General features: G+C 48.3%; 1 protein-coding gene across 2 annotated transcripts in view; it reads right to left on the minus strand.

The window, feature by feature from the left end:
- PHACTR2 (phosphatase and actin regulator 2) overlaps positions 1-23378 on the minus strand; it is a 249617-nt gene extending 226239 nt beyond the window's left edge. The window contains exon 1 of one of the 2 annotated variants that reach the window (XM_070602773.1): positions 22638-23378. In XM_070602773.1, coding sequence (XP_070458874.1) covers positions 22638-22833 — 196 coding nt within the window. In that variant the 5' untranslated portion in view covers positions 22834-23378. The remainder of the gene's footprint in view (positions 1-22637) is intronic. The other variant, XM_070602776.1, reaches the window with a different exon arrangement.
- Positions 23379-26000: the final 2622 nt, after the last annotated feature.

Genomic DNA, 26000 nt, shown 5'->3' on the forward strand with positions numbered 1-26000 from the left:
AGAAAGTTTTCAGTGACACAGCAGAATCCAACCAGGGTTCTGAAGGACAAGTAGAAGCTCTACAAGAGAAAGAAGAGATAGGAGGCCCTCAAAAGCACAGAGAAGCAGACGTGTCAAGACATGGGGAGAAAAGAGATGGCACGTGTGGAGAGCAGGGCAAAATAGAGAGACCAGCATCCACACTCTGGAGACAGCAATGGAAGAGGAAATATGCTTCTGAACCCCAGCCAGTTAGCGTTTTGATGGAGGTTGACATCAAAAGCAACCTGAATTTCCTTCGACTTCCTGAGCCAGTGGTTAAAGGTGAGATCACATGAGCAGCAGTAACCCAGCTCTCTACCAAGGCAGGGCTTCTGGTCCCCAGCAAAGCCGTCCATGAGCCTGGGCGTCTCCTTTCCCCTCTTCCCCTCCGCTCAGATGTCCTGCCTTCGAGGTGACTCGAGGAGCTGTGTCACCGCTCCAGCTGTGGGGATGCGGAGGCCATGCCTGAGGCCAGCGGACGCTACACTCCCTGCAGACCCCCCTGTGGCGGGCTACACCGAGTACCCTCAGAGCAGGGCACTGGGCGTCGTTCCTGCACACTGGGCCCACAGCAGCCCCTGTAATGCCAGCCCATTTCAGCCTAACAGTTCCTCTCTCCAAAAGGCACAGACCTAAACCATGGAGCCCGATGGGCGCCCACCACAAACTTCTTCTTGAAAGTTCTTCTCCAAAAACTCCCCTCATTCAGCTACTCATTCCACAAATACGAACTGAGCAACTCTCTAACATTCTAGACACTGACGAGAGAGTTACAAAGAAGGTGGCAGGCCCTTGTTCTCATGAAGCTTATTTTCTCGCGTGTGTATGGAGGGGAATGCAAACAAGACTCAGCGAGGTAGTTTTAGCGAGTGACATCCTTAAGCATGAAGGCAAAGCAGCATGAGGCGTGGAGGAGCCTGTCTGCTGTGTGTTAAATGGCTGGCCAGGGAGGTGGGGGTCAGAACCGGCCTCAGGTGCTCAGCTGGGGTGTCGCCAGGCCCTCCTGCAAGAGCACTTGGAACAGAAACCTTATGAAGTTACCATCCGCCTCCTAAATTCACAACACTTGGCCTCATTTCATCTGCTCAATTTTTTTTTTGTAAAGACTGGCACCTGAGCTAACATCTCTTGCCAATCTTTTTTTTTTCTTCTCCCCAAAGCCCCCCAGTACATGGTTGTACATTCTAGTTGTGAGTGCCTCTGGCTCTGCTATGTGGGATGCTGCCTCAACGTGGCGTGATGTGCAGTGCCATGTCCACACCCAGGATCCAAACCAGCGAAGCCTGGGCCGCCACAGTGGAGCACGTGAACCTAACTACTCGGCGACAGGGCGGCCCCTCTCTGCACGCTTTTGTCTTTTGACCAGAACTTCCACAAAAACTGTGAGTGGCCTGGGGGCAACTCAACATTTCATTTATTTGAACAGCCTACCAATGTCACTTTCTCAGAATTACAGAATTAATCTCAGAGTGGAATTATGAAACTCCTTTTAAGTAGTAACTAGTATTAAAAAAAAAAAGACATGCTACCTATTAATAACATTTCATGTTCAAATTAGACAAAAAAATCTTTTTTCACACTCATTTTTATCTCTGTAAGTAATCAAAGCAGTAATATGTAAACGATAGAAGGGAAATTGGGGATTAGTCATTTTCCTTCAGGGCAACTCCTTCCTTCCTCCCTGGTCAGTGTCTGACCGGAGGTCAGCCTGGCTTTCCAGATGAGCCCTCTTGCGAAGCAGTCAGCTGAACAAGTCGGGGTTAAGGGCTTTCCAGTCTCCTGGGTATCCAAGAGCCCTCTGCTGGTGTGGAGGGTCTGCGGGTCTTCACATCCACCAAGCTCAGAGACTTGATAAGCACCATACGGATACCCTGGGTGAACAGCACTAGACAGGCCCCCATCACGGACACAAGCCATGGCATCCCTGAGGGCTAAGACCGCTGCCACACAGACGGGAAGCCGCGCTCAGAGGGCCAGAACGTCCAGAGAGAGGCAGAATGGCTCACCAGCAACACACGCATCCTGCCGGGGCCAGAAGGAGGTCAGTCCTGCCACATCCCCTCCTGCTCTAATCCTTGCCTGTGTTTGAGGCGTGCTGGGCCTGGGCCAGGCTGGCCGCCAACTGAGCCTACTGGGCCCAGGCCTGATGAACGCAGCCTGGCGGCCAGGTTCAGGAGTCTGGCCAGATCATCGCTTTAGCCGCCCCAGAGTCCTGACTGGTTCTCAGCCTGGAACTCCTGTCAACTCCTGACTCACACACACACTTCTTGCATTTTACATTCCAACCATCCAGAGTGTTTTACTATTTCCCACTGTCCCTGTACTGCCTCTCATCTGCCCCCCTTGTCTGGAACGACCTCCTCCCCTTCACCTGGAGAGTGCCCACCTAATCCTTCACAACTCCGCTCAGGCATCCACCCCTCCTCTGGCTGACTTCTCCCGACAATTCCACGTCTGGTCTCTCCTACAAAGCCCATGTTACCCTGTGCTGAGCGGTGATGGAGATGAACGAGTCAGAGGTCTGTTTATGCCACAGAAATAAGCTCCCAGACACAGGGACGAATGATGTCTTGCTCATGTTTGTGCCTCTGGTACCTTGCACACTGTAGATTCAATCAGAATTAATCCAATGAATAAATGGATAAGTGGTAGCATCAAAGAGAGGGAGCACAAGACAGTGCCCCCAACTGGGCTGGATTTCTGGTCATTTTGGTTGGCCACGAGTCACATGGTTTATGGATGAATTAGCCTAATTTAAGACACAGACTTGAACACTTGCTTCAGTTTCTAACCAATTAATCAACTGATTAGATCAATTGGAACTACAGGTCTCTTTTTATAAAGATAGAAATTCTGCAACATCCTTTTCCCCCAAATCTCTCTCCATGAGTAGAGTTATTTAATTAAGGGATTGATTTTAATTTTAAAATACTATGTAATAATTACTAAAAAGGTGAACAAATATCAAGTATTTATTTTCTTCAAACAATTCCCATATGTAAGAACTCTACATCTTGATAATGTTTTCATAACAATCCTCATGACCTCTGTTCTAAATTTTTTTTGGTAAGTATTGGAAAATAACTGGTAACATTTGCTATAAAGTAAGAGAGGGGAGAGGAGTTATCTTACATGCTCATGAATGAATGATGTTCAGTTCCTTCCTCCATTGTCTCTTCCTACTTCAGAGCCAGGAAGAGTGAGAGGCGCGGGAAGGGGGGGAGATGTCAGGACTGAGTTACCACTGATGTACCCAGTCTCGAAAACGGATCAATAACTCATCAACCTTCCCTTCTCCTGACATTTCTTCAGTAGGATCAGTGACAAATTCGAAACAGGCTGGTCTCATATTAGATGCAGGCGCTTCCAACTTTGAATTCATAACGGCCCGGGAGACATGGTTGGAGTGGATTTACTTGATCCGAGGCCAAGTAAAAGCAGCAGCCTACGATGAGAATGTTTCAGCCAAGATCCAGAGCTACCCCAAAGGAGCAGAGTAGAAGGCCACCTGCTCTATTGCAACAGTCAGCTAGCAGAGTGGGGGAGAGCCTGGATCCCATTCCAGCAAATCTTCACAGGCCACTAAAGATTAGGTGGTTCCGTATTTGGCCCAGCACCCCTCTATTTACCGCACATATGGAAGAAGCCAAAGATGGGTGGGGAGGGGCTGAAAGCTAGCCTAATCTGCTTCGGATGGCCAACTGTCTGCTGCGACCCTTTCTGTCCCCAGACTTTGTCACAGACCTCCCCTCCTCCAGGAGTGAGGGAGGGAGAAGCCACACCATACCCATGCATTCCAGCTGCTCAGCTGTCAGGGAGCAGTTTGGGCACCAGCAAGCTATCTGAGCACCAGCACTGGTCCACAGTTTGCAGCAGGGTCTGGAAATTATCTTTAAAGGTCTGAAAATTTAAACGCACTCATCTACTCAAAAGCCAGCTTGGAAACAAATAGTTTAATTAGACTTTATAAGAAGCCATCGACCTCTTCACTTTGTAGAGTGAGCAGGAATCACCCTGGCCGCCGCAGAATTCACTCACACATACCCCATACCTTCCTCTGCCCAGAATATTACTAAGAAAAATAAATAAGGGTAATAAAAACAAGGAAAATAGTGAACTTCCTGGTCTCTCCACCATGTGGCCTAAAAAGGTGAAAATGAACATGGAAACAATTTGGTCCTTAGAATAGATCTGACGCTCATGGCTTATTTTTTAAAAACCTAGTGCTATTACTATACACGAATTTAGAAATTTAATATTTCTAATGCCAGTTGAACACATTTATATGGTAAAGAGAAGAAGCTGGGTGAGGAGATTCAAATATTTTGGAGGAAAACAGGCTAGTTTTTTCCTCCCCATAATACATTATACATAGATAGAGACTTGTTTTTGTTTTTTTAACCCTTACCACAATAGCATTTCACACCTAGAAACAATTAACATTGATTCCTTAATATCATCACCAAGTGTGCAGTGTAACTTTTTTGTACAGTTTGTTTGAATAGGAATCCAAATAAAACCCCTACATTTTGATTGTACAACATTTCTCTTAATTGTCTTTCAATTTATAGGTTCCTGATCTGGGGCACAAATGAAGACAGGGGACATGAGTAAGAAGGAAGCAGCAGCTGAGGCAGGGCGGTGGATGGACCCACAGGAGGTTCGGAGGGAACGAGCGCGCGCGGATGGGTCTCCTGAAGTAGGTGAGGCTGACTGGACAGGAGGCACCCTATCCATCCTCCAGGTGTGTTTCCGAGGAAGGAATGAGAAAGATCAAAGCAGCTCTAGGAAGGGTGCTTCTGGCAGCAATGCGCAGACTGCACTCACAGCAGGAGGACGGTTCCAGTTCACTCCATGGGCCGTGGGCCTAATTTGACCTGTTCAAGGACATGACTTGACTTAGGTTTCCACTCACGAGGGATCACCTTTATGTTTCTCTCTGAGTCTAGGTGGCAGCATGCCATGCTGGTGATGGAATATGCAAGGAATTGGTGCCTCCAGGCCCGAGATGAGACCATCTGGAGGGAGAAGTCGGCCAAGGTAGAACAGAGTCTGGAGGAGCTGGACCAGGCCCGCACAGCCAGGCCAGGTCATTGAACATCGAGACCCTGTGCACTGAGTGAGCTCTCTCACCATCAGGCTGCACCTCCCACCACCCACACTGCCTCTGACCCTTCCATACTCTTCTCTTTGCCTCTCCTCACCCCCCAGATATAGGAGTGCATTAATCTGACTATCTGGTGTGGTGGCAGCAGCCCTAAACTGGGACTCAGAGTCCTGGGTTTGAATTCTGCTCAGCATTCCCTGGCTGTATGACCCAAGGCTGTTCACCTCCCGCTCACTGCCCTCATCCTTGAAATGGGGCAAAGAAGAGTCAACCTGGAGTCACAAGCTCTCAGGATCAAATCTGCTAACGGGAAGTTCTCTACAACACTATAGTGAGGATGATGATGACGACAGTAACTTGCACACATGCAAATGTGAATGACCACTGACTGGCCTTTATCCTTGAGGTCATGTTTATGCTTTAAAAGGGAAAGTCTGTCAAATCAAAAGAATCTCTTATGGGTGAAGTCTGTGGAAAACGTACCTTTGAGAGAGATGCTGGGCCAGCTCCTCCGGCCCCTTTAAGTGTGGCGGGGTCTTAGTAAAGCCCTTTCACCCCGGCCTCATTTTTACTTCAAAGGCAAGTGTGGTTTCTAGGAGGGTGGAGGACGGGCAGGCAGCACGTCTCCCCGTGTCCTTGGGCACCCTTTCCCTTAGCTCCTGGCCCACTCTTTATACCTGTCACCCAGGGGCACTGGAGATGCCAAGACCAAAAGTCCATACTTATCGTCTTGAAATAAATAAATTTAAGGACCAAAGTCTGGAATAACCTGAGGCTGGAATACGTAGTACCTGTCGCAAAATTCTGTGTCAAAAAATTCTAATCAAAGCTGGGGAATTTGGTAATTAGCTACAGAGAACAGCAATCTGCCCGAGGTCCCTGAAATATGTTCCCTCATGCATTAATTTCTTAAACATCTTGAGTTTTCGCTGTCCCTTCTGCTAACTTCAATCTAACACTACAAATAGATTACTCACTAGGAGTAAAAAGTTTAGTTTCTTTCCTTTTCTTTCTTTCCTTCTCTTACTCTTTTCTTTTTCCTTTTTTTATTAATTGTGAAATATCAGCTTCAAAACATCCGTTTAAAAAAACAACAGTTAAGGGAAAAAAAGCGAAATGTCAAAGTGCCCTCAATTCTTTTGTGCCTGTGATTTTACTGCGTTGACAAGAAATCATCCTGAGCTGATCATTAGATTTTATCTGCAAATGGAGGCGGGAGGATGGGGGGAGCTGGGGGTGTCAGTATTTCACCAAACAACAGGCAATCCACATGATTAGTGAGGAAAAAACATTGCTCACACAGGTGGCTGGGGTTAATGTTTGATCAAGTAAATTCTGACACGCCAGTGAGGTGCTTGTCCATTTTATTTGCCTCTCTATGGCCAGAAATTTAGGAATGCAAACTGGAGCAAGAGGAAAAACAGAAAATAAACTGATGCATGAAATGTAAACTCTCTCTGTTGGTTACTATCATGTTAGAGAACAGAGCTGACCAGAAAGAACCCCCTTCTTTCCTCCCACGAGTTTTCGCAGATGGTTATATTGGTTGTTTCAGAACGAATTCAAAGGATTGAATCGGAGGCAAAGAAATTCAGCAGCAGGGCTGGGGTGAAAGGGATAAGGGTTTTGGCTCCAAGTAACACCTTCCAATCTGCACAACAACACAACAGGAATTTGCTTGAGGCAGGGGGGTGTGCCACATTTTAACTTACCCACAGAAAAGATCCTGAATTTCATCGATGTTCACAGTAATCTGACCTGATTCTAAATATCACCGCTTCTCTTTTTCCCCCTCTGGTTAAATGAAGTTATGCAGCCCCAACGCAAAGGTGCAGACAAGGGCAAAGCAGGAAACCTCCCACACTAGAAAGGAAGATAAGAATCACAGAAGCCAGAATGGCTTTTATTGAAGGGCATTTCAAAGCAAATATCGACATATATGGCATCTTCGTAAATCCTCTGTATGTGGATGTCCCTTACACATCAGAACTGGATTTGATCCTGAGCAACAGAAAGAAGGTACTGAGAACAAAGCGAAAGCAACTGAAGCACAGAAAAATATTTCCAACCTATACAACAGACAAAGGACGACTACCTTTAACACACCAAGAGCCAGGAGAGGCATGCAAGAGAAAAACGGGCAGGGGATCTGCACAGGAGGACCACGGAGGAGAGAAATACCCTTGGCCAATAATATAAAAGACTTCCCAAGTTCAACAGTGATCAGAGAAATGCACCATCAGAGATTAGATTATACCTCTTAGGCTAGCAGAAGCCAAAAAATGTTACTATGTTCCATTCTTGGCGAGGGTGTGGACAAACAGGCTCCCTCACACTCTACTGGGAGTGTAAATTTGTAGGCTTTTAGAGGAAAATATGGCAGTACCTATTAGATTTTAAAAACTGATCACTTTTGATTTGGGAATCTTCTCCTGGAAATATGCCTACATATGCAGAAAGACAGCCATATGCACGGTTCACTGAACCTCATAATATCCACAAAGTAGGAGAAAAATGGAGTGTTTATCAACAGGGAAGTTTATACCAAATAGGATACATCTGGGCTGTAGAACTTTCTGCAGCCTTTAAAATGAATGAGGTAGAATCAAGCATATTGACATGAAAGAATGTTCAAGAAAATTTTGAGAGAAAAGGTAGTTTGCATGGATGGACCTTGAAGGTATTACGCTAAGCAAAATAAGTCAGACGGAGAAAGACAAATACTGCATGATCTCACTCATATGTTGAAGATGAACAAACACATAGATGTAGAGACCAGATGGGAGGGAGGAGGTGGCGGTGGGCGAGAGGTAAAGGGGCACGTGTACGGCGATGGATGGAAACGAGACTCTTGATGGTGGACAGCATGCGTCTATACAGAAGTTGAAATATAACGAAATTTATATAATGTTATAAACCACCGTTAGCTCAATAAACATGGTGTAATTTGCAAAGAATACGCATAGCATAATCCCAAATTTGTGAAAAAATTATCCCTATATATTTACGTGTGTTTTCGTAGGAGTAGTCCAAAAGGACATAAGCTGAAGACCAGTGAGGTTGGAGGAAGGTGAGAGGAATTAGACTTTTTCTTTCATGCACATCTCTATCCGTTGGACTTGTCATATTAAGAATGTATTATCTGAATGATGGAAAAAATAGAAACTGAGTTTCTAAGCTTGGAAAAGCAGAAAATTGTTTCATTTACTTTTCAATGTCAAGGCAAACTGCTGGTGTTTAGATGAACTCGTTCTGGAGGTTGTCCGTTAGTTCAGGTGCTTCTGCATGGCGTTCCCTGTAGAACATCCACTCACGTACTAACTATTGTCCATTAACTAAAGGGAGCGGGAACGAAGAGGCGGACCTCATAGCCCTGTCACTGCTGTGGATTCACTTAAGCTGAAGTCAACATTAATTAATTGATATTAAAAATTAATTAACATCAATTAATTAATAATAAAATTAATTGATATTAATATTAATTATCTCCCCAGCTTTGCTCTGCACATTAACTTTGTCAGAGGACAGGACACTCCTCTGCCCAAAGCCCTTTGCTGACTCCCATCTCACTGGGAGAAAGTCAGCATCCTCACAATGGACCAGAGAGGCCCACAGACTCCTCACCTCTCTGCCCTCACACCCTACTCCTCTTCCCCAGCACGCTGCACCCTTCAGGCCTCTTTTCCGTTCCTTAGACACAGAAAGCATCCCTGCCTCGGAGCCTTCGCCCTTGCTCTTCTCTCTGCCTGGAAGGCTCCGCCCTCAGCCATCCAGGCCCAAGGCGCTCTCCGCCACTTCTCCAGCACGTCACTCAGACATTGCCTTCTCAGTGAGGCCCACCTTGACCACCACTTTTAAAGTTGCAATCTCCACACTTCCACCCCAATAGTCCCTCGCCCCCTCCCCAACTTTATTATCACCCTCGAATCTTCTTTCTTTATTTTGTTTATCGTCTCTCCCCCCTGACAAAGATTTGCCCCTTGACCAAACTCTAGCCAGGCTCCCTTGGGCCCTCTTCTTGACTAGGCCTCAACCTTGATCTATAAATGCTTGACAAACACTAAGAGAGTTTCTGACGCCTCAAGGCCGCGTCCCTAGGATGACCCTAGCCCCCTTACAGTGCCTGCCTGCGAAAATTCCAGGCTGCCAAAAGACTTTACTATTTGTTCCAACCCAGACCTGAAGACACGGCCTTTGTCTCCCAGCCTCTGTGGGAGCGGAGGAGCCTGACTTTGATTAAAGGCCACTTAACAAACCCAGATGGGTTTCATGGGGACCAACCCCTTCCCACTTTTTGTAATTTTTCACTTCCCTGATTCTACTTCCTGAGGCACTGCTCACTCCCCTCCCTGCTCCCTCATTCTCCCTTGAAAACGCCCAGTCACCTCTGTGCAAATCAAAGTGGAGCTCAGTTCACACTGGATGCTTTTCCCTACTGCAGCAGTGGTTCCTAGCTAAAGTCTGACCTTGCCACTTCAACTAGCTTTATCTTCAGCGTTCCCCACTATGGCGCAGGCTCCTTAGGCTGGATGCTGTTTTTCTCACTGGCACATAGTAGAGAATCAGTAAAGACCTGCTGACCCTCACTGATGGGTCAACAACTGTGTGTGGATTTTAGTCCCTGAGCCGCACTTCCGAGCTAGGATAAGTGTGTTTAAGCTTTTGCATGAAATATCATTGCTCACTTCGCTCCGTAAATACCTGGCAAGTGACAGGTGGCTGAGTATCACAGATCGGGCCCATCTTCCTAAACTTATCTTCAGTTTGTTTTGAAGCCTGATCGACTACCATCTGCTACATGCTTAAAATCACTCATCAACCTACTCCACCGGGCATGGAATATCATGCACATGAAAGGTCACTGAAGTGCTGTGCAAATAGTATTCGCTTCCCAGGAAGACTTTACTGTGGGTTATTATTTCCCCCACCCAATCCTTTATTTTCATTCGTGGTCCTGGTCCTGACACTTCCCTTCAACTCCAGCTCCCCCAGTGACTCTCTAGGGTTCCCTTCCCAAAACTTCATGGAAAGCACTTTGGCTGTGCATTCCAGTAACTTCCTCCAGATGCCATTCAAAGATGTCTTTTCAGCATCTATTTTTGAGGGCCTCTTAGGTGATTTGAGTGCTGCTATTTCTCACCATACTCTTTCTCCCTTATTCTCATTTTTTTCAGCTGTTGCTTCTCACCATTTTTAGGTGGCTACTAACAGTCCTGAGTACTATCAGGCACTGCCAACAAATGCTGTATAAGCAACTCCTCTGGGCGAGGCGCGACGGAGATTACGGAAGTCTAATGCTCACATGCTGCACCAAGGCCGGGGGAGACGGTCTATACTCGCGTGAAAAGTTCAGAATTCCTGCAGAGCTGTTGCGTAGGAATGGTTTGCTGAATCAAGTGGCTACGTAGGAAAGTTCTAGAAATATCCAAGGCAAACATAAACTGTACGAATGACACAATAAGTCAGAGTTCTCCACTTAGAGCTGTAGCCCCTTCCCATTGTCAGCCTTCTCACTTCTACGGGTGTTTCCCACGGGGACTGTAATATCAACCAGAGCTGACAATAACGTATTTTCCTATTGCATCCTCAAACCTGCCTATTTTCTAACATCCTCATAACTGTCAGGGGCACCACCAACATTCTGATACTCAGGTGCACCTTAGCATCTTCAGGCTCCCTGGAAGGAGATCCGTGCCCATCCATCCGGGCAGCGCTTCCTGAGGTGTCTGTTCCTTCTCATTTCTGTGATCACAGCCCCGTCCTGGGCATCAATAACCTCAACTCCAGTCTCCTTCAGCCTCTCCCTCTTCTGCTCTACAAAAGGCATCCCAGACACTGAGAAAGAAAGAATTAAAAATGCTCCACATCCAGAAAACTTTCTTTTTTTTTTTTTTTTTTTTAAAAGATTTTATTTTTTCCTTTTTCTCCCCAAAGCCCCCCTGGTACATAGTTGCGTATTCTTTGTTGTGGGTTCTTCTAGTTGTGGCATGTGGGACGCCGCCTCAGCGTGGTCTGATGAGCAGCGCCATGTCCGCGCCCAGGATTCGAACCAACGAAACACTGGGCCGCCTGCAGCGGAGCGCGCGACCTTAACCACTCGGCCACGGGGCCAGCCCCCAGAAAACTTTCCAAAAGTGTATATTCATCTTTTACTCTTGTCTTTTCATGTTCTGGGTAATGCCGTCTTAAAAGATGGATTTCGTTTTTGAGTTCCCAGGGAATAAAATCTTTTAATCTTTACTAAAAAAAAAATTCTACTTCCACCTCTTAATCCTACTATCCAAAAACCCTCTAGACACTAGACAGGTCACAGATAAGTCCCAGAAGGCAATTCACATGGGTGCTCTTGAAGCAAAAATACCCTGCCTAGGTGGAAGTTCTAAGGGGTCCCTCTCTCCAAATCTTTCAGAGCCTCCACCTACTATAAATAATACATAGTAAGGTTTAGCCAATGGGAAAGCAAGAGTAGACTTCTCAGCAGTATAGAAATTTCCATGGATGGAATTTTAAGTTACATTAGTGCTATAAGGAACCCATCCTTAAAGTAGTTGACAAGCCCCATAAAAGCTATCCACAGAGGTTTGTTCCTCAAAGCGTGGTTCATGCAGCAGCAGCAGCAGCAAAATTTAGAGGGCTATTAGACAATGCGGAAGCTCCATCTCCACCCTAAGCCTACGGAACTTCAACAAGATCCCCAGGTGACCCGTAACCACAGGAACATTTGAGAAATGCTACGTTAACTAATACAACTCTGTCACCTAAGTCAGATGCAAACTCAGCGCTCTGGTCAACAGGCCGTGACAGCTGATTTGAGCTGTCCATTGATGCATTGACGTATCACCCCAATACCCACCTAGAAGAAAATGGTAGACTTGGTGCTTTCTGGCGCGGCTGACTAGGTCTCTAATTGTTCATCTTCTGTGGCTGTCTTTGCTGCCTGTTGACTCTTAACAGAGCAGCAAGGTGACAATGGCAGAAAACCGCAGCCCAGGATTAAGGGCTTCCTTGATGGGGCACAGGGACCAGCTGAATCATATCAAGACACCTCCACCCCCAGTCCTCGTAATACTTTAGCGCAGGTGAAGGCCTACAAAGACGAACATCAGGGGAAGCCTCGGAGGAAGAGGGAGCAAAGAGCAACACTGCAAGTAGATGTGTGCAGAGGAGAAGGGAGGAGCGGCGGCCACGCGGCCCCAAGCCGGCGGGAGAACAGGGGCATTTGTACGCGCATTTTGATGGACAAGGCAGGTTTTTCAGCACCAGAACGTTCAAAACACATCTGTTTCCTTTTGAAGCTGCTTGGCAGCTTCCCGGTCCCTCCAGTGTGTTCCCAGGTCCGCAGACATTCCCATCTTCCCATTGCCTGAGGTCACAGATTTCTATCGGGTGCCAGCACCCCCCCCCCCCCGGGACTTTGTCAGCTGCCTCAAGAGCAGTCAGCCCCGTGAAAAACTCCCAATCTTGATCTGGATAATCACCTGTGACGCAATGCCAACTCTAAACCCTTGCTGAGAAATGTTTAATCAGATCAGGCCAGAGGAATGCCATCTCACACCTGAACAGGCCCAGAAGCCAGGGCCACCATCTGGGAGAAGGCAATCCCCAGAGAGCCAGGGTCTGAATCCGCCTCACCAGCACAGGGTTCCATGTGGAAAGAGGCCCAGGCCTGATCTGCTGTGTGAGGCCCACTAGTAATGTTCCTACAGGAATGGAGAGGTCTGGTAAAATGAGCTCCGAGGGCTAAAAGGAAATAAAAGGGGCCCAGAGGGCACCATGGTGATGTGCCCCCAACAGCAAGTGTGGTTGCTGTGGGGAGGACATCAGGGAACCTGTCAACCAAGCGAAAGAGAATGTCTGTCTTTATGCCCAACCTTCTCCCTCGTGTAAAGAATTCCCTTATCCCTCCAGCCAGAAGATCGGCTCCCCCAAACAGGTACCCCACCTGCACCCCAGCCAACCACCTCCATCATCCTTGCTGCTCTTCCCTCATTCCCTAGGAAAACCCCTCTTTCTTCTTCCTTCCCTATTACTCCAAACCCCCCACTGTGCCATAAACATCTACTTTGTTGTAGATGAACGTTTTCTTATTCTGTATTATTTTCTCACCTTGTCCTTTTTCTTCTTTCTTCCCTGAATGGCTATTTGGCTTTTCTCCACACAGTTTTGCTTCCCAGAAGCCCAGGAATTCCTCACCTCGCCAGTCCTCTGGTACACTGAGGTAACGGATATTTCTGGTGTGTCTTCCCAGTCCCCTCATCTCTTATCTAAGCACTATCCTCTCCACACCTACAAGAGTGCCTCCCAGTACCTCACCTGTCCCACATAATGGACATAGCTGCTTACAGGTATGGCCCCTTGGCCCAGGCTGGGTGTTTGGAGTTGGGATCCAAGGTCACTGCGGAGTCTCTTTGTCAGCTCGAAGTGAAGATAAGTACATTTGGGACCTCTGAGGTAAACATGTGCTCATAGCAGCAGAAAAATCTGGTATGAGTGGATGAGTGGATGGATGGACGGACGGACGGAAAGACAGAAGGATGGATAGATGGATGGAAAGATAGAAGGATGGATGGATAGATGGCTTGATGGATGGAAAAATAGATGACAGATAGATAGATAGATCCCTAGAAAGAAAAACTGATGGAGAGATGGCGAGAGAGTGCCCTCCTTAGCTATAGGCAACTCATCAGTTCCTGGTTCTAGGCCCTCATGATACGCAACTCTACTTCCAGATCTGGGGCTACTTTTTTCTCCTTATTAAACAAACAAACAAAAACTCTCTTCTTTTGCTCAAATAAGGGAGTCTCTATTACTGGCCATGGAAATTTGTTCATTTTGATCAAATCCTTGCTGTCACTTGGTAATCCTCTTATTCACACCTGAGGCCCTCCCACAAATGTCACAGCAGCCTTCTTTACTTTCTTCATCTCACAGTCACCATGTTAACAGTTCACACCGGCCTGCTTGGTTGCATATGCTACCTTGCACGGTTATGCATTCTGGGGATATGAAGTATTACTATAAAGTAAAGACTTAGATGTCCAAATGCTTGTTATTCCCACCAAAATAATCATGCCAGGAGACAATAAATGTATTCCTACAATGTGGCCACTATCCTGGCCATTTCTGAAATGCCTCTTCAAATCCTCTCCAATGACACAGGAAACCCACGTCTCCGACAGGCGGCCTCCGTTTGCAGAGAGAGCTGCAACTGTGCTATAATCAGGCAAGCGGATAAGAGGAGGGATCACACATTTTAGTCATAAAATTTTTGTTAAACACTGTTTTACCTAGTAAAATCATAACTGGCATAAGCATATACTCTTCCAATATGCCAACTTTAAAAGATAACATTCATTTGAAGACATAAGTTCTATGACATTTATTAAGTATAAATCACATTCTTTATCATTATCACGCCTTTCTGTCACCTTCATGTAGGCATCTGGAGCAGAAATCAAAGAGTTATAATCCCCAGTAGGTTGGATACAAGAGGTTTAATATATGTTTGTTATTAATGGTTAGGGTACTTAATTATTACAGAATAATAGAATATAGGATAATAACAGAATATATAATAGAATATAATAATAGAAATTATAGCTCTAAAGAAGATATACCAAACATTCATGTAAGTTAAAATATACATAAAGACAAAAGATTACAGACCAACACTGATGACCTGAATCATGGCCATTAGTTACATGTCACACAGTTAAAATATGGGAGCTGCTGGGCCAAAATGGAAGCATCGCACTATGAGATTCCTGCCCTACCCGCAGTCCTGAGCCATGGCGATGGTAATGGTATTTTTATTTAAGTCACAAGGTTCTTCCTGTTATGAGGGATAAGCACATAGCTACTTTTTCTCAAGACTTCACAGAGACATCAAGAAACTGCAAAGTAAGGTATATAAATGTCAAGTCTTTGCCAACAGGTCACAAAGTGAGCTAGATCTCAGAAACCTTTCGAAGGCAAGCTGGTGCAACCTACTTCTTTGTGCAAATTTCAGCTAGTGTGATCAAAGACAGTGAGTCACCCGGGATGGTATTTTAAAAACACTAAAGCTGCTTCAGAGTTTTTTTCCTGAGCTGCGCTGTAACTGAAACCACACTTGTACTTTGAGACAAGACATGGTCTTGTGCGTGAATTATACCCCCAAGATTGGGTAGTTTTAGGTCACAAGAATGACCAAAAGTAATGATCATTGAAGGGTGCTAGCCTGTACATACTAGATCCCAGAATCCATTCACAATTAATCCAAATTTGCTGTCTACGCTAGAAGTTGGAAGTGTTGGGTGTACCTTAAAATGAATAGAGAATTGGTCGGGGCCTTAAAAAGACCTTTTGATAGAAGTAGATGTTTGTTCTGCTGCTCTCTCTCATAACGGTATTTGTAGAATAAAACAGGATGTGATCTCCTCCTGTTGGTGGGGACGTGTATGAGTTGTTTTCTGTGAGGGGGATGGATATACACTAAGGCAGCAAGTGGCAAGGGAAGAGAGTGTGGGCTTCGAAGTCATAAAGATTTGGGTCGCGGTTCTGTTACTTTCCTGCTACCTGCGGGATTTGGATGGGTCTTCCTGAAGCTGGGCTCCTCATCTGAAAAATGGAGCTGATACATAGTTATGTCCCAGGGCGCCCATCAAGATGACATGTGATAGCATTTGTAAGTAACACAGGACTGGACAGAGGTCACTTCCTTTGAGCCTCTCTTGCCTACGCTCCTGCATCCAACACCCAGCCATGCCTCCAACGAGGCTACAGAGTCCCTGCGTCGTCACTTCCATCATCAGCACCCTGAGGCCAGATGACATTCACGACTTCCCTGTCACAACTTCTCCGACAGATGTTGCGAGGTAAGGCTTGCACAATACCCCCAAGACAGCCCTGATTATAAAACACTCTGGTTAGTTATTTTTTTAATTTTAAAACATTTGGAGATCATACCTTTTACCCAATCTTCTATTTTTTAAAATCATTTTTGCCTAGTTTTCCATTAATAGATCCTTGGTGTCAAAAGAACTGACTTTTAGGTAATTCATGCATTAATTCTGTAAATATCTAGTAAGCACCTACGGTATACCAGGCCCTGTATTAGGCATTGAGAATGCAAAAACAAGGAAAACATACTTTTTGTTTTCAATGATTTTACAGTATGAGGCAGGAGACAAATCCACGCATAATTTTAATATACCCCAGTAAGTCCCATAATAGAAGTATGCAGAAGGTGCCCCCCTTTACATGGCACTTTAAAGTTCAAAAGCACTTTTCACACATTTGAGCCTCGCCAGAATCCTATGAGCTAAGCGTCACTGTTGCTAATCACTTCCAGGTCAGAGATCAGGAAGCAAAGCAGAGGAGGCTGAGTAAGCTGACCAAGGTCACACAGACAACAGCCATGATTCCGGGTCTCCCGTCTGGGCTCTCTGTGTCCTTTCCACCATTGTCCCTCAGTGTCCACGACAGAACATACTCAGAGCAAAGCCTATCAAGCTTGCAAACGCCTCACCAACGTCACCTAAACTGTGTCTTCCGGGAAACATTCAGACACAGGAAGCTCTCATTCTCTGGCCCTGGCCTGACACCCTAGTTCCCACCGCACTCTCTCCCACAGGAGCCCTACTGAGAGCTGCGAGCTGCTGAGGGTTTTCTCATGATGTTGGGCTGTTTCAGGCCTTGGTGCTTTTGCCAACAGTGTTTCCTCTCCCCAAACCCTCCTCCTCCACCTCACCCAACTCCATCTTCCTGTTCCTCCTCTTGCATGGAGATGGCATAGGTTTCACCTCCTCCAGGAAGCTCTTCCTGATTACTCTCCCCCAAGCCAAGCCTCCTCAGTTCTCCCCCAGGCCCAGGACAGGGCACAGTCATAGCTCACACTTTACTGCACTGCAGTTGTCGGCTTCTCTGCCTGTCTTCCTCCACTAGACTGTGAGTTCCTTAGGGATGTCTTTGCAGCCTCTGTGTTTAGCCCATTAGCTGTTTGTTGATTGAATGAATGAGTGAAAAATCAAGATACTGTCCCTTGCCTAGTGTCCCCTTGCAGTAGCTCAAGCTCAAAATAAATCCACAGCTTTGCCATCAGTCTCAGAGCTACCACTGAACTAAAGCCTGCCCAGCTTAGATACAATTAGCTCTTTATGCATCCTCTGAAAGCAAGAACAGGAGGAATCATCATCATCAGTCATTTTTTTGAGCATAATCATGACAAATAACAGTAGCTTAGATCACTAGACACGCCGCTACATCTGACCTGTCACACCCTTTTGGCTTTCAGTCTTACCCCTAAAATCTCAGAACCACGTCTGCTCACCTCTGTATACCCAGTGCTAGAACAGTGACTGGCACATAGCAGCCCTCGCCTCAATGAATGTTTGCTGAATGAATGAATGAATGGATGGATGGAAGCTGCCCAGGCTCAGTCCTTTCTAAGTGGCCATATTGGCCCTGTGGGATGACTTCACCCTCCAGGCCACAACTGGTGTGAGTCTGGGTGGGTATCAGATCAAGGACAAATAATCCACAGGCTGCTCTGTGACCTGTGACCTATGGCTTGCCTGATAAGGTGGCTTCAAACAGTATATCTTTTCTACGCAATTTGCACTAAGAAATATGAAGAAACTATTCTGAGTAAACATAGGGACAAGAGCTAAGGGGAGGCAGAGGGGCTTGCTGTGGGCAGGGGGGAAGCCACGGCGTGAGCGGATGGATGCAGAAGCCCCTGTGAGGAAGAAGCTGCTGGGATTAGAGTAAGGATGCTGCTTAGCAGAGAGGCAGAGAGAAGCTCAGTGTCTGGTGAGAAAGTGCTGGAGAGAGAAAGAGGAACTGGTGCTTGGCTTGACCAGGGCAGGGCACAGGCTGGATCTGGGCCCCTTGTCCTCATCACCCCACGCCCTTTTTTACTGCCCAGGCTGCCCCAGCTTTCCCAGCAGGGCGGCTGGGCTCTTCCGTGAGTCGGCAGAAACAGAACAAAACCAAGAGCCAGACGGTCTTTGTGTGGTGAAAAACCACTCTGAGTTACGCAAATGGAGAGTGAGCAGGCATCCTCTGCTCCTGGCCGAGGGCAGCTCCAGCCCAGCTGTGTCTGGGGCCCAGGAGCGCCTTGGACCCAGCCACCGTGACAAAGCGTTATGCTCTGGGAACAACGGCTGAACATACAAGCATCAACTGGCAGAGCGGCAACGTTGGAGGTCAGTGAGAGGCAGTGGGAGCACCAACAAGGTGTGGACAAGCATGGACTTCCCCAGATGGAACAGGTGACCATCAGCTGCAGACCCCATCTCAGACAGCAGCACCTTGTGGCAGTGGCCAGGCAGCAGTGGGTCTGGCCTGACAGAACATCCAGCTTTGCTAGATTTCCCATTCCACTTGGCACTGAACACACCAGGGATGAAAGACACAAGAAAAAGATACTGGATTTGCCATTACTTATACACCTACATACACCAGGGCAAAGGGATGATGCGGAGATGAATCAGGTACCAGGAGAGATGAGACTGTACTATGTACCAAGCTGATCAAGTGATCCACTGGCTCCCACCTCCCTTTCTGAGGGGGCTCAAATGGTTCTCCGTTCAGTACAGCCCTACATGCAAGACTAAGAGTCATCGCTTGAAGACAGTAGACACCTCTTGGCCCTCCCTACAGCCCAGTGTGTCCAGCACAACGTGTGGCACACAGTAGGTCCACAGTCAGTACTTACTGACAGCTTACAACAGGAATAAGTCCTGGCCTCTGTCCTGAGGTTCTTAACTCAGTAAAACATTGGGCTTATCAGAAGAGCACGTCAGAACCCACTGACTATATTAATGTTCCCAACGTGGAAGAAGACTGGTCTGAAAATTAAGAGCACACCTGTCCCTACACCATGAAAAGCTTGCTTCAGGATTTTATTTTTGTAATGGATAAAACATCACTTTATTTACAAAGAAATACTAGATTTTAAAAATCCAGAACTCTTGTTGAATTCCAGAACTGTGAGTTCAAATACCGTAAAGCAAAACCAATCTCAGTTTCTATAAGCTCAATCAAAGAGCTTAGGCATCAATTACAATGTTATTTGTTATATTTTAAAAGTGTACTTATTTAAGGGGCCGGCCCAGTGGTGTAATGATTAAGTTCACGTGCTCCACTTTGGTGGCCCTGGGTTCACCAGTCTGAATCCTAAGCACAGACCTAGCACTGCTCATCAAACCATGCTGTGGGAGTGTCCCACATATAAAGTAGAGGAAGATGGGCACAGAAGTTACCTCAGGGCCAATCTTCCTCAGCAAAAAGAGGATTGGCAACAAGAGGACTGGCACCAAATGTTAGCTCAGGGCTAATATTCCTCAATAAAAAAAGTATTTATCTGAAAATATATGGCTTTCTTCACATTTTTGGTATGGATTTTAAAATATAAAACTATGGCTTTTGCTGACAATGTACCTGCATTTTTATCATGTGAAAAATTAAGTGTTCAAATCATAAGTTCCACAAAAGCCGCCGAAGCCCGAGATGCTTTCTTGACAAAAGTCTAGTAATAAAGCACAGACAGGAGAGTAGATGCTTCTGTGATGTCCCCACAGCACCAACACAGTGCCAGCACAGAGCGGGTCTTTTAAAAATATGTTTCCTATTGGACTGTCTCTTACTGGCGTAGGAGGCAACATTTCTGAGGCCAAGTTGCAAGTCTTTATCATTCTTTCATAGAGAGAAGGGTGGAGAGGAAGCTGTGGGGGGAGGGGTGACAGCTGGGGGTAGCCAGCAGGGGGCAGTTCTTTGGGAATGAGTCTCTTCTCTGATAACCTTTGGAAAACACCTTCCAGTCTTTTCTTCCTTCTCCTCCTCTGCTCCCTCCCAGCCGCACATCATTGCGAAATGTGACTTCCGGGAATCAACACTCTCCCAGGGACTCACACTGAATGGTTCACCCCTTATTGACAATCGGCTGGAAGCAAGAACGGGAGTGAGAAAAGCTGCTTGGGAGGGGGCAGCAGGAAAAGAGAACACCAACAGGGATGTGAGGAGAGGCTAAAGCAAATTCTTCAAACTTAACGCTTGCCCAGGGCAACCCTGGTCACAGTATCACAGTCCACATGGCAGCAAGCCACGGTGATACAGATGCCACAGCGCAGTGGTTCTCAAACTTGGCTCCACATTAGAATCGCCTAATGCCCAGCTGCACCAATTAAATCAGAATCTGGGGTGGGACCCGGCCATCAGGTGCTTGGTTGTGGTTTGGTGGTGGTTGATTTTTTAACTCCTCAAGTGTAACCAACTTTGAAAACCAGTGCCAGGGAGCAATGCTTCTCAAACATTGGCGTGCCTAAGAACGACCTGGGGATGTTGTGCAATGCAGATGGGGATTAAGTAGGTCTGAGATCCTGAGATGAGGCCGATGCTGTGTGTGTGGGGCCGGTGCTGACAAGGCCACATATGATCTAGCTCTGGCTACATCCTCCCAGAGCTTCTGGGGAGGGCCAGGAAATTGGGCCACCCTCCAGGCCAAGGAATGCTCTCACAAGGTGGTGTAACCTTCTTACTGAGCCTCTCAGACAATCCCGTTATCCCAGCCCAGTCGTCTGGCTGACGATCCATCAGGGCATGGCTGCACAGGCTGCAGGATTCTGGGGAAATATTGTGTGTCAGTGAGGGACCAGCTCATTAGCTTTTTCTCTCTGACTCTAAGAAACACAGAGAGCTCCTGGTCATGTTTAGCCTGCTCTTGATTCAAGGCTCAGTTAGGAACATGGAATACAGTCACGTGGAAGACGTTCATGCTTTTACACGTGCGGCAGCATCCCTGGGTACAGGAGACAACTCAGCTGGAAGTTGTCACTTCCTAACATCCTTTAAGAGTGCATAAAAGCCACCGAGTTCTTGGAAGTAAAATAACTTTATAAATTGAAGTCCATAGTTCACATGATGCACACTTTGCACACTCACATTTAAAATGTCTTTACTGCCCTTGATTTCTATCTACGAAAATGACAAATAATAGAAGCATGCTTATTGTATCTACAGTCACCAACTGGGCTAATTTTCCGTTGTCTCTTTAGAGTCATCTGAACCGTTAATCTCTGTAAAAATCAATCAAGCTTATCCACGGGTCAAGTTCAGTTTGGCCAAGACATGAAAATCAGGAGGTAAAATGCATTCAACTCAATGCTTTTCACAATATGAATTCGGCAAAAGAACCTTGACGCAAATCCCATGACCTACGTCCCCCTAACCTGCAATTCTGACCGGCTTTATTCAACGTGATCTGCAAAGTCAGATCAACAGTATCTTTGATGTTTTCTAAGTATACACGTTATGTGGCAAAAACAAGACAAGAATAGAAGGGACAGAGGGCTTTGATGGAAAAGAGGGGAGGCAGGGATATGGAAATGTGCCTTTTTCCAACGTGACACCCGGGCTCGGCTAGCAGCGAGGTTGAGTTAGAGCCTGACCACAGAGCACAGAGCCTGAAGGGGTCGCGGTGGAGGGCGGTGTATCCACGTGCACCATTGCAAGGGCCCTCCGCTGCTGCTGGTAGTTTTGATATTAGCTTCATTTCCAGCTTCCCAGCTCCCATGCATCCTCCCTAGATTGCAAATCAGAAAACAATCTGTGGAAACTTAACAAATCACGCAGGCTCTTAAAAACGGTTCTCCCAGTTCTTAGGATAATGCTTTGTTCAAAAGCATTTAAAAATGATTAATTATTTAATCCCCATAACCTCCCCCTGTGGTAGCGCCACACTCGCATCCCCACTGTAAATACCGAGACAGGAGAGCCAAGGCTAAGTGCTTTATCGCACATTACACAGCACAGCGCCGGCAGCACCAGCCCTTGGCCGAGCTCCTGGTTCTGCCTGTCCCGATGCACAGAGCGGCCCCCAGGCAGGACCACCGTGCACACGGCGCAGACAGGAGCCAGGGCGCCAGGCAAGGGCCAGCAGGCCGGGGTAGGGCAGAGCTGCTGACTCCAGGCTTTGTCACATAACAACGATCACCACCGCCTGCATGGGTCAGGACAGGGAGGAAACATACCCCCGGTCCTCTGACCGGCAAGCCCCAAAGAATGCTTGATTTCAGAAGCATGAGCAGTTGGGAGGGTTTCCAAGACCTGCACTGGCCCTAGCCTCCGAAGTGAGAGGACCGCACCCTTCCGAGAGACCAAAGTCACGTTGAAGACCGACAGAAGGTTCCTGTCCCTGCTGGACAAGCCTAAGAACCCGAGCAGCTGGCGCTCTGGGCCGCAGAGCCGCGCGAGAGCGCTCGCTCGCCCTGGGGAAGCGCGCGCCCACCCGGCGCACTAGCCGCAGTCCGGCTGGAGCATCTCCGGCCGAGGGGACCGCGCCGCGGGCAGCCCAGAAGGAGGGCGGGGGTGGGGGGAGCTCAGCTTCGCCCTCCGCCTCCCACCCCAGCCCCTCCCCTCTGCCGCCAGCCTGCGGGGGTCAGTGCCCGCGGACACCCGCGGCGCCGTCGCCGCCACCTGCCCGCGCCAGCCCTCCCCGGCCCCCGCCGGCGCCCCGCGCCGCCCTTACCTGAGCCGGTGATGTGGACCCGGAGCGGGCGGCCCCTGCTCGAGCACGACGACAGGTCGCTCTGGGAGCGGCCGCGGGGACTCGGGTCCCCAGGCAGCCTGCACAGGGCGGACGCCGCGGGCTCGGGGGCTTCGGCCGCCGCCGGCCCGGCCGGCTCTCCCGGGGGCTCCGCGGCGCGCCTGCCCGCCTCGGCCATCGGGGCCCGCAGCGGCCGGCCCGGAGCGCGGGGTGGGGCCGGCGCCCTGGGTGCGCTGCCGGCGCGGCGACCCCGAGGCAGCGCGCGGGGCGGGAGGCTGGACGCCGGGCGCCGGGCGCCGAGCTGCTGGCGGGGAGGGCGGGAGGAGGAAGAGGTCAGAAAACTTTGCACAGGAAGGAGCCGCCTACAGCTGGCTCTCGCTCCCGCGGAGCTGTGCCGCCCTCGGTGCCCGCGCCCGTGCCCCGCTGCTCCTCCCCGAAGGCCCGGCACTGCCCGTGGCAGGATGGCTGCCGGAGGGTCCCCGCTGGTCGTCACCCAGCAAGCAGCCTCGGATAAGTGGAGTCGGGGCTTCAGGAGCTGGGATGCACGGTCAGGGTTAACAATTTTGGGGGGTGGGGGGAAAGCCGTGTACGCCCACTTGAGCCGCCATGCGATGGGACGGAAATGACCAGACCCAGTTGACAGGTACGAGGCTGCAGCTCCAAAGAGTACTGGACCTGCCTGCGGGCCGGTGAGCGCCAGACCCTGGCGCCGCTGAAGCCAAGTCCAATGACCTTCACACCTTCACCCCTGCCCTCAAGGCCCTTCTCTACCTCTCACGGTTGCCCGCATTCCTGGGTGTCTGCTCTGTAGGCTCAAAGGTCATGTTTAAAAGATTAGTCTCCCGGGGGGCCGGCCGGTGGTGCAGCGGTTAAGTGGGCACATCAGCTTGGGTTCACGGGGTCGGATCCTGAGTGCGGACATGGCACTGCTCGGCAAGCCATGCTGTGGCAGGCACCCCCCTTTATAAAGCAGAGGAAGATGGGCACGGATGTTAGCTCAGGGCCGGTTTCCTCAGCAAAAAAAAAAAAAAAAAAAAAAAGAGGAGGACTGGCAGCAGATGTTAGCTCAGGGCTAATCTTCCTCAAAAAAAAAAAAAAAAGAAAAACGAAAGAAAAAGATTAGTCTTTCAAGAACTGAATAAATAACACAGATTTGATGTCTGAGTCAATGCTTTCTAAGGGAAAGACAGGTTTCCTGCGTGGATTGGAAATATCTTCCTTAACACCATGCCTTACAGGATTTTGCCAAGTTGACAGTGGAGATTTTGCAGGTTCAGCTCATGATCTCACAACCTAGGCTTTATCAGTTTCACCGTTGGGCCCCCAAGTTGTGACTTGCCCAGAATCGAAAGGCTTAAACCAGGCCCAGGAGGCACCATTCCTGAAAACTCGAGGCAATGGAGGAGGAGTGTGCCTGGGCTCACACAGGCCCTGGACAGGCAGCAGCAGGAGGAGGAGAAGCGGAAGGGGCAGGGTTAGTAGCTGGCATTTACTGACACACAGGCCCCTATTCCAGGTGCTGTCACTTTGCACATGTTGTCTTTTTTAATAAGAAAACCAACCCAAGCAGAGAAGGTAAGAGACGAGGGGACAAAAATGAGGGGTGCAAGCTGGAGAAGCAGATTTATACCTACAAAGGCCTTAGCGGCAACACAGTGATGATGACAGCCTCCCTGGCTCCTTTAAAGGATTTCACCTGTGGTTCTCACAGCAGCTCTGTGGGGAGGGTGTGATTACTCCGGTTTTGCTGTGAAGACTGTCCAATTCAGGTCCATTTCCATTGTTACTTTACTCTCTCGATATCTTGTGTAGTTTAGGGCAGAAAAAAGATGTCTTTGCTCCAGAGCATTGACTCGCACTGTTTTAGTGGCTGGGTCATTGATGGCATTCAAGGGGCACTTCGATGGACTTCCCACTTCCCCTGAACGATCAACATTAGGCTACAATGGTATTTCTCATCCCGCTTTGCTCTCCAGGGCGTCTGTCTGTCCTCCTTCCATCCACTTCCTCAGCAGTTACTCCCCTTGCAAGCTGCCGTCCGTCTGGGGCACACATGCCTGCTCCCAGCACGTGAGCCTCGCCTCGCTTTACTCTCTCCAGACCTACAACACGAGGGCTGCCTCCCCCCTTCCAGGCCTCCTGCTCCTCCCTGCTCTGGTGTAGCCTCTATGCCATCTCTTCTGAAGATAAATAAATGAGTCATTCAAACTTAAGAACACATGAAGTCTTCCCTGACCAGTCACTCAGTTATGCAGCGACCTATCATCTCAACTTGTATTCAGTCAATGCACGTTTGAGTGCCTTTTGTGGGCCACGTGCTGTGCGAGGTGCTCCAAGCCCCCAAGGAACCCCTCAACCCCACATTTCTCCATTGATTTTCCCTTTACAGTCAAGCTGCTGGGGAGAGAAGCATCCACTTGCTAGTGCCCTGTTCTTCGAGTCCGCCTTCCTCGTTCATCCCTTTGCCATCTGCATGGTGACTTCTGCCCCCTCCACCCCAGGGAGCTGCATTGACCAAGCTCTCTTCTGAGCACCTAGTTGCCAAAGGTACTGAGGACCTCTCAGTCTGACTCAGTCGGGCCCCCGCTGCAGCTTGTGATGCTCTGGACCACCTGCGCCTTTTCTGGACTCTGCTTCCCCGGTTTCTGGGACATCATCTCACCAAGTGTTCCTGCAGCCTCTCTGCTTCCTTGTTGCCCTCTTCTCAGGATCTCTTTTTTCAATCTGTTCTTACCTAATGTTCCCCAGGGGTCCAGCACCAGTCCTCTTCTCTTCACACTTGACATATTTTTTCCTGGGAAATCTCACCGTCAGCTTTGAACTACACACAGATGCCTCCCAGATTGCTACCTCCAGCCCAGATTTCTCTCCTGGTCTCCAGCTCCCAGTGTCCAGCTGCCTCCTGGGCTTCTCTTCCTGATGTTTCCCTGACACGTGGCAGTCAGCATTCGACCTCCTCCATGAACCTGTTCTGTCTGCTCTCCATCTAAATAAATATCTCCACAATCAGTTTCCTCCCTGCTGTTCCCCACCCTTGTTTCCCCACCAAAAAGCTTCATCTTTTGTTTCCTCTTAAAAGGAGGAACTCTGCCTCCAGGCTCACTTCCTTCCACTCTGCTCTCTCTCATTCCTAGAATAATATTTTCAAAATGCCCGCAATACTTTGCTGCTTCTCTGTTCACATCCCTTCAGAACAAGCATCCATGACACATACTCCAGTGCATACTCCACAGCCTGGCATAGCAGGACTCCGGACCTGCCCCAGACTCTTTCTTTGCTGCTATTGTACGTGCTCTGCTCTCTGGCATGCAGACATGTTTGTAGTTCCCTGTTCCTCTTTTCACG

The sequence above is a fragment of the Equus przewalskii genome, chromosome 32 (assembly GCF_037783145.1).
Source record: "Equus przewalskii isolate Varuska chromosome 32, EquPr2, whole genome shotgun sequence".
NCBI lineage: Eukaryota > Metazoa > Chordata > Mammalia > Perissodactyla > Equidae > Equus > Equus przewalskii.